The 13,469-nt window shown below is 43.0% G+C and overlaps 1 protein-coding gene across 20 annotated transcripts in view; it reads left to right on the forward strand.

Moving 5' to 3' along the window:
* bent (projectin protein bent) overlaps nt 1-13,469 on the forward strand; it is an 88,518-nt gene that overhangs the window by 65,917 nt on the left and 9,132 nt on the right. For all 20 annotated transcript variants that reach the window (XM_025302687.1, XM_025302688.1, XM_025302690.1 and 17 more), the window contains 21 exons: nt 190-492; nt 851-1,309; nt 1,606-2,616; nt 2,817-3,119; nt 3,392-4,273; nt 4,497-4,752; nt 4,968-5,293; nt 5,419-5,721; nt 6,022-6,406; nt 6,661-6,866; nt 7,918-8,378; nt 8,494-9,028; nt 9,217-9,411; nt 9,669-10,152; nt 10,255-10,510; nt 10,642-10,976; nt 11,089-11,204; nt 11,423-11,707; nt 12,029-12,168; nt 12,283-12,546; nt 12,768-13,384. In XM_025302687.1, coding sequence (XP_025158472.1) covers nt 190-492; nt 851-1,309; nt 1,606-2,616; nt 2,817-3,119; nt 3,392-4,273; nt 4,497-4,752; nt 4,968-5,293; nt 5,419-5,721; nt 6,022-6,406; nt 6,661-6,866; nt 7,918-8,378; nt 8,494-9,028; nt 9,217-9,411; nt 9,669-10,152; nt 10,255-10,510; nt 10,642-10,976; nt 11,089-11,204; nt 11,423-11,707; nt 12,029-12,168; nt 12,283-12,546; nt 12,768-13,384 — 8,122 coding nt within the window. The remainder of the gene's footprint in view (nt 1-189; nt 493-850; nt 1,310-1,605; nt 2,617-2,816; nt 3,120-3,391; nt 4,274-4,496; nt 4,753-4,967; nt 5,294-5,418; nt 5,722-6,021; nt 6,407-6,660; nt 6,867-7,917; nt 8,379-8,493; nt 9,029-9,216; nt 9,412-9,668; nt 10,153-10,254; nt 10,511-10,641; nt 10,977-11,088; nt 11,205-11,422; nt 11,708-12,028; nt 12,169-12,282; nt 12,547-12,767; nt 13,385-13,469) is intronic.

Raw genomic sequence — 13,469 nt, forward strand, 5'->3', positions numbered from 1 at the left:
TAATCATTTTTTCGGTTAACTTTGAAAGTATTTTAAATCGATTGTTTTTTTCTTTTTACTTTTAATTTCCAACTATATTTTTCATAGAAAAATAACCAATTTATTAATAAAAAATAATTATAATTATAATAAAAAATAATTAAGTTGTACAATTATATTGACTTTATTCTTGTCTGTGTTATTTTACAGCTGTGCCAACTGCTCCTGGAGCACCGGAGCCGGTCGATTGGACAGCCAACCAAGTAGAACTCACTTGGAAAGAGCCCGTTAGCGATGGTGGTTCACCCATCACGGGTTATATCATCGAAAAGAAAGATAAATATAGTACTATGTGGGAGAAGGCCTTGGAAACTGATACACCAGTTACTAAAGCTTTGGTACATGGTCTGATAGAAGGCAACGATTATCAGTTCCGCGTGATTGCCGTGAACAAGGCCGGTCAATCGGAGCCAGGTGAAGCCAGCAAGACGTTCACGGCTAAACCACGCTTCTGTAAGTATTTGTCGCATTGCCAATTTAATATTTTCAGTCCTAATGTCAGTGCTGAAGTAGTTCGATCTTAAGTTTTATAATTATAACTGTTTATTACCTAATTGTTACGGTATTCGATGAAACTTTCATTGCATTCTTATCTATTCTTCCTCATACCCAAAAGAATATATTGCACTTTTCGCATTTTCTTGTTGGCGCCTATACCTGAGATATTAATTGCTCAAATAATCTTTCTATAGACATCATCCTTGCATCGTGTCATCGTACATGTGCACGTTCCAATAATAATAATCCTAATATATCGCGTACATGTCTAAAACGATATTGGCACCTAATCGTTGACAATCATTCGTCACAGTGGCCCCGAAGATCGACAGGCGCAATTTGAGGGACGTTACCCTGTCCGCTGGCTCGATGCTGAAGTTCGACGCCAACGTGATCGGCGAGCCGCCGCCACACATCGAGTGGCGTTACGGCGCGATACCTTTGCATTCCGACAGGAAGGTGCAGATCGACAACAGCGACTACAACACCAAGTTCAGCATACGGCCGGTATCGCGGGACGACAGCGGCGATTATACTGTCACTGCGAGCAACTCGTCGGGCAAAGACTCGGTGACGGTGCAAGTGACAGTGACGGACAAGCCGACGCCGCCTGAGGGACCGCTTCAGGTGACGGATGTGCACAAGGAGGGATGCAAACTGAAGTGGAAGAGGCCTAAGGACGACGGAGGCACACCTATTGAGTACTACCAGGTGGACAAGATGGATCCGGAGACCGGATGTTGGGTACCTTGCGGACGTTCCACCGAGCCGAGTGAGTAATCACCCGAATCATGATGGATTAATCATGGTTTATAAATGTCTCTTCAAAATTTATAAGAATTTATTGTATAAAAGTGTTACCATCATGTCACTTAATCTTTCCATTTTAATTTTAATACTTTTTGTACTGATATTTCTCTCATTAAATTTCTCGATTATAAATTCAATCGTTAAAAATTTATAATTTTATTTTGAGACATAATTATTTAATGAGATATATTTTTTTAACGGAGAATGTATATACCCTGTAATGCAAATTTTTCCTGTAATGCATTTTGTTTTCCACAGATCTTGAGGTAACAGGTCTAACACCTGGCAAAGAGTACCTCTTCCGCGTGGCCGCCGTCAATGCTGAAGGAGAGTCGAAACCCTTAGAAGCGGAGCAAGCGATATTAGCCAAGAATCCGTTCGACGAGCCGGGCAAACCGGGTGATCTCCGTGCTACCGACTGGGACAAGGATCATGTAGATCTCAAGTGGACGCCACCCGAGAGCGACGGCGGTTCACCGATCACCGGTTACGTTATCGAGAAGAAAGACAAATACGGCGAATGGGAGAAGGCGCTGGAAGTGCCTGCGGATGAGACTTCCGCTACCGTACCCGACCTCATTGAAGGTCAACCGTACGAGTTCCGCGTGCGAGCGGTGAACAAAGCCGGTCCGGGTGAACCTTCAGACGCCACACCGACCATCATTGCCAAGCCGCGCAACCAAGCGCCGAGAATCGATCGCACGAATCTGATCGAGGTGAGAATCAAAGCAGGCCAGAACTTCAGCTTCGACTGCAAGGTGACGGGTGAGCCACCACCGACTACTAAATGGATGCTGAACGGCAAAGAAGTTCGGCCGTCCGAACGTGTCAAAGTGAAACACGTAGACTACAACACCAGTCTGAATGTGAGAATGGCCACGAGGGCGGAATCTGGCAAGTATACCGTCATCGCGGAGAACATCAATGGCAAGGACGAGGCCTTCGTCAAGGTCACTGTCTTGGACAAGCCGAGTCCGCCACAGGGTCCGCTCAGGGCGACCGACGTGCACGCCGAAGGATGCAAACTCACGTGGAAACCACCCGAAGACGATGGTGGACAGCCGGTTGACAAATACGTCGTAGAGAAAATGGACGAGGCTACCGGCCGCTGGGTGCCGGCCGGAGAAACCGATGGGCCGGAAACGAACCTGCAAGTGGAGGGTCTGACACCGGGCCACAAGTATAAGTTCCGGGTAAGGGCTGTCAACAAGCAGGGCAAGTCGGAGCCGCTCACCGCCATGCAGAGCATCGAGGCGAAAAATCCATTCGGTAAGAAAACTCTTGGCAAGAATTCAAAAAATTCTAAAAATTTATTACTAGAGAAATTTAATGTTACTAGAATTTTAAATGTATATTTAGTTTCATTAAAAATTTAAGTTTTAAATTTTAAATCCAAGGTACCTAAATTTTTTGTATTTTTCATATAGTTAATATATAGTTATTTTTCATGACAAAAATGTCCTGTATAGACGAACCAGGAAAACCCGGTACGCCATCGGTGGTTGATTACGACACAAACTTCGTCGAGCTTCAATGGGATCGTCCTGAGGAAGACGGTGGATCACCGATCACTGGTTACATCATAGAGAAACGCGACAAGTATAGCCCAACATGGGAGAAATGTGCGGAAGTTGATGGTGACGTGAATCGTGGTAAAGTTGAGGACTTGGTTGAGGGAACTCAATATGAATTCCGCGTAAGGGCTGTCAACAAGGCTGGTCCTGGTGAACCGTCCGAGGCGTCGAAGGCTCATGTGGCACGACCTAAGAACCGTAAGCATTTACAAATTTTTATCCGACGTTGTTTTATCGCGTTTGAGAAAAGAAAACGTTGCTATCTTGGGTTTATCACATTTTATGTATATTTTTATGATTTTTAGAAATTTTCATGCAAAGAAAACTAATAACTAATAAAAGGTCTCTAACTAATGTATAAATTAATTAAAAAATGTTTCGCGAATATATTATATACTTTGATATTTTTATATTACTTCTAAAAGAAACAATTGATATATGTTACATGTATATTATGCGTTTTTTCTCAGTTCCACCGAAGATCGACAGGAAATATATGCTGGATGTGAAAGTCCGTGCCGGCGGCTTCTTCGACTTTGACGTGCCGGTGATTGGCGAGCCGCCGCCAAGCAAGGAATGGTCGTTGAAGGATGTGGCAGTGATGGCGAGTGACCGCATCAAGATCACCAACGAGGATTACAACACCAAAGTGCGCATAATAGAGGCGAAACGTTCCGACTCCGGCGTCTACACCTTAGTAGCCAGGAATGTGAACGGTAAAGATAGCGCTACGTTGACCGTAAACGTACTGGACGTACCTTCTCCACCGGAAGGTCCGCTAAAGGTGGACAACGTCACCAAAAACGGATGCACGCTGAAGTGGCGACCGCCAAAGGACGACGGTGGCTCCGAGATCCAATATTATCAGGTCGAGAAGATGGATACGGAAAACATGCGTTGGGTGCCCGTGGCCGAAGCTAACACCACCTCCGCACGAGTAGATCATCTGATCGAAGGCCATGACTATCAGTTCCGTGTGCGCGCAGTCAATAAGCAGGGAGAATCTCAGCCGTTGACTGGAATGGACATCATCACTGCCAAGGATCCTTTCGGCAAGCCAGACAAACCCGGAGCACCGGTAGCCACTGACTGGGACAAGGACCACGTGGATCTCGAATGGGCACCACCCAAGAAAGACGGTGGGTCGCCTATAACCGGATATATCATCGAGAAGAAACCTCGTTTCGGACAATGGGAGAAGGCTGCCGAGATACCCGGAGACAAAACCAGTGCCACAGTGCCGGACTTGGTAGAGGGTCAGGAATACGAGTTCAGGGTGATAGCTGTGAACAAGGGTGGACCGGGCGAGCCATCCGATGCGTCGGCGCCGGTTATCGCCAAGCCGCGTTTCAGTGAGTTTCAGTATAACTTATATTCAGGATTGGAAAATAATGAGTTATTTGTAACGTTGTTTCCGTTACAGACTATTTTTGTCAGAAAGCACTTGATAATTGTATTGTTATCTTTATTGTCAACGTAATTATATCTTTTGAAATTATATCTCATTTTATTTTTATTTTATTTAATATATATTATATTTTACATTGTTTCTTATTTATGATATTATTTTCACAGTTGCTCCTTCGTTCGACACACACTTACTGCATGACTTGGTGGTACGCGCTGGTCAGAAGATTGGCTATACCATTCCCATCGTGGCGTCGCCTAAACCAAAAGCAACTTGGACTCGCGACGGAATTAAAATCGTGGCTGACGCCCGTCACGAGATGTATACTACCAACACGGAGACATCCTTCGAGATTCCGTTTTCTGTGCGCGGTGACACTGGACGTTACACTTTAACGTTGGAGAATGAGCATGGCAGCTTTAGGTAAATCACAAATTAATATATCAAATAACACCTAAGGGAATAATAAGGGAATAATAAATCATAAGAAATTTTTAATGAAAGATTATCCTTCTTCCAAAAGATCGTTAACTGATATAATATCATATAATTTTGTAATATAATTTTTTTCACGACTGCAATCAACTATATTTTTAATAATAATATCGACTGAGAGAACGATGGTGTTAAATTTCCAGCGCCAGCGCAAGAGTCACCGTTCTTGACAGACCGGCGCCACCGGAGGCGCCGTTAGACGTCAGCAACATCACCAAAGAAGGTTGTCATTTGAACTGGGGTCATCCTCTCGACGACGGCGGCAGTCCCATTCTGCATTATGTTATCGAGAAAATGGACCTATCTCGAGGAACTTGGTCCGACGCGGGCATGAGCATGGTGTTGAGTCACGAGGTCAGTCGTTTGACTCATCGCAAGGAGTATCTGTTCCGTGTGAAAGCTGTCAACAATATCGGAGAGTCCGATCCGCTCGAGACTACGAAGAGCATAATCGCGAAGAACGAATTCGGTGAGTAATAGTTTTTAAAATTCCGAATCTAAGTGGAAGTTTCCAATATTAAGACCTTTCAGAATATACATGGTTTCAAAAATATTCTTGCAATACTAGTTCTCATTATCTTTTGCAATTCACAGATGAACCAGACGCGCCTGGCAGGCCACTTATTACAGACTGGGACAAGGATCACGTGGACTTACAGTGGCCAGCGCCGAAGAGCGATGGTGGCTCGCCGATCAAGGGCTACATCGTTCAAAAGAAGGAAAAAGGTAGCCCTTATTGGGTCAACGCGGTACACGTACCAGCAGGTCAAACCAGCACGACCGTTCCGGACCTAACGGAAGGCCAGGAATACGAGTTCCGTGTGATAGCTGTCAATGCCGCCGGTCAATCCGAGCCATCTGAGCCCAGCGACCTCGTCACTGCCAAACCTCGATATCGTAAGTTTTCTTTGTAGAATCTTCGTCTTAGAATTCTATATAGATTCTAGATAGATAGAATAGATTCTTCGTCGTAGAATCGTCTTTGTAGAATCAAACAAATTGTAATTTTACTTTAACAACATACTTTTATTTCATTTCACAATTAGGAAGCACTTATCTTATTTCTTTTCCAAGTTTTTCCAACACTTTTATCTATATAATATACATAATCTAAATTCGAGTTAAACAAAGATTAAAGTACCGTTGCATTATATAAATTTATTACAAACTTATTATATCAATTAAATATTTCTTCAGTGGCTCCGAAGATCAAGACACCATTGCAAGATATTCGTATTAAGGCTGGACTCATTTTCCACGTGGACATTGACTTCATCGGCGAGCCAACGCCGGAGGTAACATGGAGCGTTGGAAGCAACGAGCTGCAGACCAACGACAGGACGACAATCACGTCAATAGGCTACCACACGATCGTGCACATAGTCAACGCTAAGAGAACCGACTCGGGATTGTATCACCTGCTGCTGAAAAACAGCAGCGGCATAGACGAGGGTAGTTTCCAAATGACCGTCCTGGACAAACCTGGTCCACCAGAAGGTCCTTTGCAATATGAAGAGATCACCAGCCAGTCCGTCACACTTTCTTGGAAGCCACCCAAGGACAACGGTGGCAGCGAGCTTACGTGAGTAAAAATTCTTCATATATTTTCCTATAAATTCCTTTAGACATTTTATATAAAGACCAGGATTTATAAAAAATTTATAAAGATTATAATTTCTTTTTGTAAATTATAATTTTATATTGCAGTTATAATTATTAAAATAATAAATTTATAATCATAAATGTTTTAAAATAATGAATGTTATCGTACTATAGACTAACGTGTAGAATAGTGCAAATATTACAGAATAATTTGTCACATCTGTTTTTTTACAGTGGATATGTTATCGAGAAACGCGATATCACTCATGGTGGTGGTTGGGTACCAGCAGTTACGCATGTTAATCCCAAGTACAATCACGCTACAGTGCCAAGATTGCTCGAGGGAACTACATACGAATTCCGTGTGTGCGCGGAAAATCTTCAAGGCCGCTCAGAGCCATTGACTACCGACCGATCTGTCGTTGCCAAGAATCAATTCGGTGAGTACATGTAACTTAAACTCGTGAAAACACATTCGCTGCGCTTCATCTACAACGCCCAACTTCTCTAAAGTAGCGACACAACAGCAAGAGAATATGTAAAAAATGTTACTTACTTTTTATTTCATGTCGCTACGTCAAGTTATTAGCTATCCAGCAAACACAATATTATATATAACGTGCATGTTAGTTGTAATTTCCTACTCAACAATATAACTGTAACACATGTGTTATATAACAGTTGTGTTATATAACAGTTATATTGTTGAGTAGGAAATTATAACTAACATGCACGTTACATGTAATATTATGTTTGCTGGGTAATTAAAGCCGTTTGCAACCGCGGCATCGACGTCAGCTGTCGGCTCGGTGTTAGCGCCAAAGCGAACGTGGCTGTGTTTATTTCGTGCTGCACTTGTCACTCCCACTACGGTGGGAGTAATGCGGCAAGTGGTAGGGTGATCACATGGCGGAGCGACCATGTGGTCTGAAGCGGCCATGTTCGCTTGGGCTATGGAGAGGGGTAAGGCCGCCGAAAGTAGGGCAAGGCTGCGTTCGCCATATGCGTACCGTTATATACGATGCGAGGTATGCCTTCCAGGAAAAGCATCTGCGGAATGCGGTTATTGTTCTCCACCCACGCGGAGTATCGCCCGCATGTAAACAACTCCGCGCGGTAGCGCCGGGAAGACCGAGAGCGCGGGCAGATATAAATGTTGATATCTCCACTTCTAGACGTCGTAGCGACTTGAATCAAAAACTATTGGAAAGGGAAAATTACCGCGCTTATGATGGACGTAAAGGCGTTCTTCGGTGAAATAAGAATAAATTAGCGATATGAATGCAAGAAACATTGATTTTTTAATTGCATTAAAGTAGAAATTATTTTACGTTAAAAACCATTGAAAAATCTTGGTTTGAATTTTTAATGCAAAGCCTCAGTTTTATGTTATTAACAGATGTAAAATATAATTTAAAGGAAAAGAAAAGAAATGATCATAACGAAAAATCTTAATCTTTAATATTTTTATATTTGATATCAATTCTTCAGTGGCTCCTGGACAACCGGGCAAGCCGGAATGTGTGGACGCCGACAAAGACCACATTAAGATCAAATGGACTCCCCCGATCAGCAACGGCGGCTCCAAAATCATCGGTTACGACGTGGAACGTCGCGATCGCGCTACCGGACGCTGGATAAAACAGAACAAAGAACCTGTCAAGTACCCCGAGTATTACGACGATCATGTAACCGAAGGTCATCAGTATGAGTACCGAGTGTCAGCCATAAACGCCGCCGGTGCTGGAAAACCCAGCGAGACTTCGTCCGTGTTCACGGCTAAGCCCATGAAAGAAAAGCCGAAGCTCTACTTGGACGCTCTAATCGGCCGCAAGATCAAGGTTCGTGCTGGAGAACCGATCAACATCAACATACCGTTGTCCGGCGCGCCCACGCCGAAGATCGAATGGACCAAGTCTGGAAGATCGCTCATGGAAACCCTCCGTCTGTCCGTAAGTTCATCTTTTTATTAAAATAAATGTAAATGAAAAAGCCAACATTATTATTCTATTTCCTTATTTATCAGGAAGATTATTTTTGTACTAAGAATATTTTTTCTTTTCTCAGACCGAAACTAAGAGCGATCGAACACAGTTGTTGATCGACAAATCGGTCCGAGATGATAGCGGTAGTTATACAGTAACCGCGTCGAATGAGCATGGAAAGGATTCGGCCGATATCGAGGTGATAGTCGTGGACAAGCCTGGACCACCTCAAGGTCCTCTGCAGTACACCAGCACGACGCAGGAGTCCGTCAGTCTCTCGTGGAATCCGCCAGCAGACGACGGTGGATCCGACATCACCAACTATATCGTCGAGGTGTCGGATTACGGATCTGATAATTGGCGACAGGCACCTGGTTATTGTCCCAGGACAAACTTTACGGCAAAAGGCCTGACTGAGGGCAAGAAGTATGTCTTCAGGGTCCGTGCTGAGAACATGTACGGTGTATCAGAGCCCCTGGAGGGCAAGCCTGTGATCGCCAAGAGTCCCTACGACCCGCCAGATGCGCCTAGCCAGCCTGAAATTCTTGGCTACACTCCCAACAGCTGCAGCCTCACTTGGAACCCGCCTATCAATACCGGCGGCAAACCTATCACCGGTGAGTTATCGACGAATTACTTTGGAATGAATTTTATATAATACCCTTTTAACTGTTTAGAGATTTATGTTATATATCTCATAAAGATTTAAATATAAGACTTCCAGAAATGTTGGAGTATTTGAAGACACTACTGAACATTACATTTTACATATGATTAATTTAATTTCAATTATTTTCTGTGTAAGGTTATTATGTGGAGAGACGTGAGCGTGGTGGTGAATGGTTGAAGGTGAACAATTACCCGACGCCGAATACAACATTTACTGTACAAGATCTTCATGAGGGCACCCGATACGAGTTCAGGGTGATTGCTGTCAATGAAGCTGGCCCTGGGAAACCTAGCAAGCCCACTGAACCTATTACAGCTGGACACCAACGTCGTAAGTATATTGGTTAAACGATCAAGTCGATGAATATAAAAATATCATTTTGTAAAAATATCATTTGTAAAAAGTTGTGATTCAAGAACTTTGTTTTAGCGTTTGATGTAACTATTAATTCTAATTATAATTCCGGTGAAATTTGAATTATCTTTTCCATTTTTAACTTTTATTTATAATTTTCAAATGTTATTTGATTGGCATTATACATTTTTCACTATATTCCATATCTCATTATGTTATTCCTAACTTTATAGGTCGTCCTGACGCACCTGAGCCGCCTAAGGCAGACAGGATAACCAAGGATTCGGTGACGTTGAGTTGGCGACCACCACGAAGTGACGGCGGTGCGAAGATCAGAGGCTACATCATCCAGAAGAAGGCTAAGGGCGAAGATGAGTGGTCAGATGTGAATGGCGCGCCCGTACCGAGCAACGTATACACCGTGCCGAAGCTAAAGGAAGGTGAAGAGTACCTCTTCAGAGTATTCGCGGTGAACGATGTCGGTAGCAGCGACCCAAGCCGACCTAGCAACCCCATTGTCATCGAGGAACAACCCAACAAACCAGTCATGGATCTCGGAGGTGTCCGAGACATCACCGTTCGCGCTGGCGAGGACTTCTCCATTCACGTGCCCTATGTCGGCTTCCCCAAGCCGACTGCTGCGTGGTTTGCCAATGACGTCGTCAAGGATGAGACTGATCCGCGCGTGCATCAGCAACTGGCCGATGATTTTGCCAGGTATGTTACCTCGGAATTTAATTATGATTGTATTAATAGATTGACAAAGTAATTTCTGTGGCTCTTGAATTTCTAAGATGATAAACTAATCTCTCGTTGCAGCCTTGTGGTAAAGAACTCGAAACGTTCTGACGGAGGACAATACAGACTCCAATTGCGCAACCCATCCGGCTTCGATACGGCGACTGTCAACGTGAAAGTCCTCGATCGTCCAATGCCACCCGAAAATCTTCGAGCTGACGAATTTGGTGGTGATGCTCTTACTCTCTTCTGGAGCCCGCCTAAAGATAACGGTGGTGCTGATATCACCAACTATGTGATTGAGAAGAAAGAACCAAAGGCCGCTACATGGTCTAAGGTGAGAAAAATATTTAAAAAATTTATAGAGAAAAGGAAGATAATTAGAGAAGTACGTGAATATTGTTAGATATGAAGAATTTACTTAGACATAAATATTAGAGTAGTATCTAAAGGAAAAAAAATTTACAGGTGAGCAGCTACGTCACAACACCGTTTGTGCGAGTGAGGAATCTAACAGTTGGCCAAGTTTATGAATTCCGGGTGATGGCTGAGAATCAGTACGGCACCTCGGACCCGGTGACAACGATCGATCCAATCAAGGCAAGACATCCCTTCGATCCTCCGGGCGCTCCTGGCACACCTCGCGGTGTGGAGACGACAGAGGATAGCATCACCATCACATGGACTAAGCCTCGTCACGATGGCGGTTCTCCAATCATTGGATACGTTGTCGAAAAGCGTCTCCTAAGTGAGGACAAATGGGTCAAGGCCACACCGGCTCTGGTACACGACACCACTTACAGGTATATTTGTAATGTTGTAATGTTTAACAAATTTTTTGAAAATGCCTATGCAATTTTTTGAAGATAATCTTAAGAAGATGTCCCACTGATCTCCTCTTCGTGAACATTACAGGGTCACTGGACTGATCGAGAATCACGATTACGAGTTCCGTGTAGCTGCGGAAAATGCTGCAGGTCGTGGACCTTGGAGTTCCAATTCCGATGTTATTCGTGCTAGTGCTCCACCATGTAAGTATATTCTCACATATATATATTAGATATATGCATTAAGGTTAAATAAAATTAAATTAAAAAAATTTTGGAATGTAAGAACTTAAGAAATTGTGTCATAAATTTAAAACTATTTAGTTTCCAGTATCAAATATTTTTTATTTGATAAAATACATATTACACATTCATATTAAAAGGCAAGAATGCAACTTGAAATATCTATTATCTATTTACAGTCCCGCCAAAGATCACAAGCGATCTCAGCATCCGCGATATGACCGTGATCGCTGGAGAACCATTCACTATCACGGTACCGTACACAGCTAACCCCAAGCCAAGACCGAGCTGGTCCATCAACGGCGAGGAAGTACTAACCGGTGAGAGAATTAAGTTCGAGACGAGCGACGTGGCCTCACAATTTATTAACAAAAAGGCGAAGAGATCGGACACTGGAACGTACACGATATATCTCACGAACACTGTCGGCACGGATTTCGCTTCATGCAAAGTCCTTGTTGTCGGTAAGTTTGTTTCACACAATCTTCATATACTGCAATTTAACCTTGGCGTTTAATTTGGAATAGCGTATTTCTCACGAAAAAAGAAATAAGAAATTATTTTATAATATGACTAATCAAACTATGTGATTTTTCTCTGCAAGAATATTTTAATTTTACAATTATATTTAATTTATATTAAAATATATTACATATATAACACACACATTTAATTTAAATATTAAATAATACAAATATTAAATTATAAGAAATCATGATAAATAAATTATGATAAAAATATGATTTTGTACAATTATATATCATGAAAAATTATTTATTCCATAGACAAGCCATCGCCACCATTGGCACCTTTGGATATCTCCGATATCACTCCAGAAACTTGCACGTTGACATGGAAGCCACCGTTCGACGATGGCGGTTCACCGATTACAAATTACATCGTTGAGAAGCTGGATCCGGCTGGTGTAAGTTACTTAAAAAAGATAATTTCTCTTTTAATTCTTTCTTCATAAAGATGTATCATCACAGACAATCGTCGAGATATCAGTATTCTCAGTAAATTATTGGATTTCTTTCAGTTCTGGGTGAAACTCAGCAGCTTCGTAAGAAACACGCATTATGACGTGATCGGTCTAGAGCCGAACCGCACGTACAACTTCCGCGTAAGAGCGGAGAATCAGTACGGCGTGTCCGATCCGCTGCAAGCTGACGAACCGATAACGGCCAAGTTCCCATTCACGGTACCAGATCCACCTGGACAACCACGTGTCATCGATTGGGACACCTCGAACGCTACTGTGGTTTGGACAAAGCCATTGTCCGACGGTGGATCTCGCATTCAGGTATGTATGATGGGCTTATAAGAAGGAAACTCAAATACCGTAATGCATATCTTTCGAAATATATTTGTGTATCGAAATTATATTTTTTATTGTATATTTTTATTTTATTTAATATTTGTTTTATATTTTATTTTATATTCTTAAAGTTACCAGAATGTCGTACCGAAAGATTATGTGCTTTATAGAATCACAATCTATATGAAAAAAAAAACCAATTGCAGGGCTACAAAATCGAATTCCGCGATCCCGCTGAAGACGTACAATGGCGCGTGGCGAATGACTACCTCTTCAAGGACACCACGTACGTATGCTACAATCTACTGAGCGGCCACGAGTACGAGTTCAGAATTCGTGCAAAGAACGCAGCCGGCTTCAGCAAGCCGAGCCCACCGTCCGCACCCTTCAGGCTCAAGAGCAAGTTCAACGTACCATCGCCACCTGGCACGCCGCAAGTCGTCAAAGTCGGCAAGAATTATGTTGATCTCAGGTGGGAGCCACCAATATCTGACGGTGGTAGCAGAATCACTGGCTACATAATTGAAAAGCGCGAGGTGGGTAGCGCAATGTGGGCCAAGTGCAACGAATATAACGTCATGGACACCGAGTACACTGTCATGCATCTGATCGAGCGGGGAGACTACGAGTTCCGTGTTTTCGCGGTCAACGCGGCCGGCAAGTCCGAACCGAGCTCATGCACTACCCCGGTGAAAATCTGCGAAGTCGAAGGTGGCGAGAAGCCCGAATTCATCAGAAACTTGCCCATCAGTCAGATCATACCACTCGGCAAGACCCTTGTCCTCGAATGTGAGGCCACGGGTAAACCTTTGCCGACTGCCAGGTCAGTCGAGATACTTTAAATACTTCCCAAACATTTTTAGAGTATTATATAATATTATAAAAAATATTTATTATTTGTAACCTTA

Source organism: Harpegnathos saltator, unplaced genomic scaffold (assembly GCF_003227715.2).
Source record: "Harpegnathos saltator strain DR-91 unplaced genomic scaffold, Hsal_v8.6 scaffold51, whole genome shotgun sequence".
Classification (NCBI taxonomy): Eukaryota; Metazoa; Arthropoda; class Insecta; order Hymenoptera; family Formicidae; genus Harpegnathos; species Harpegnathos saltator.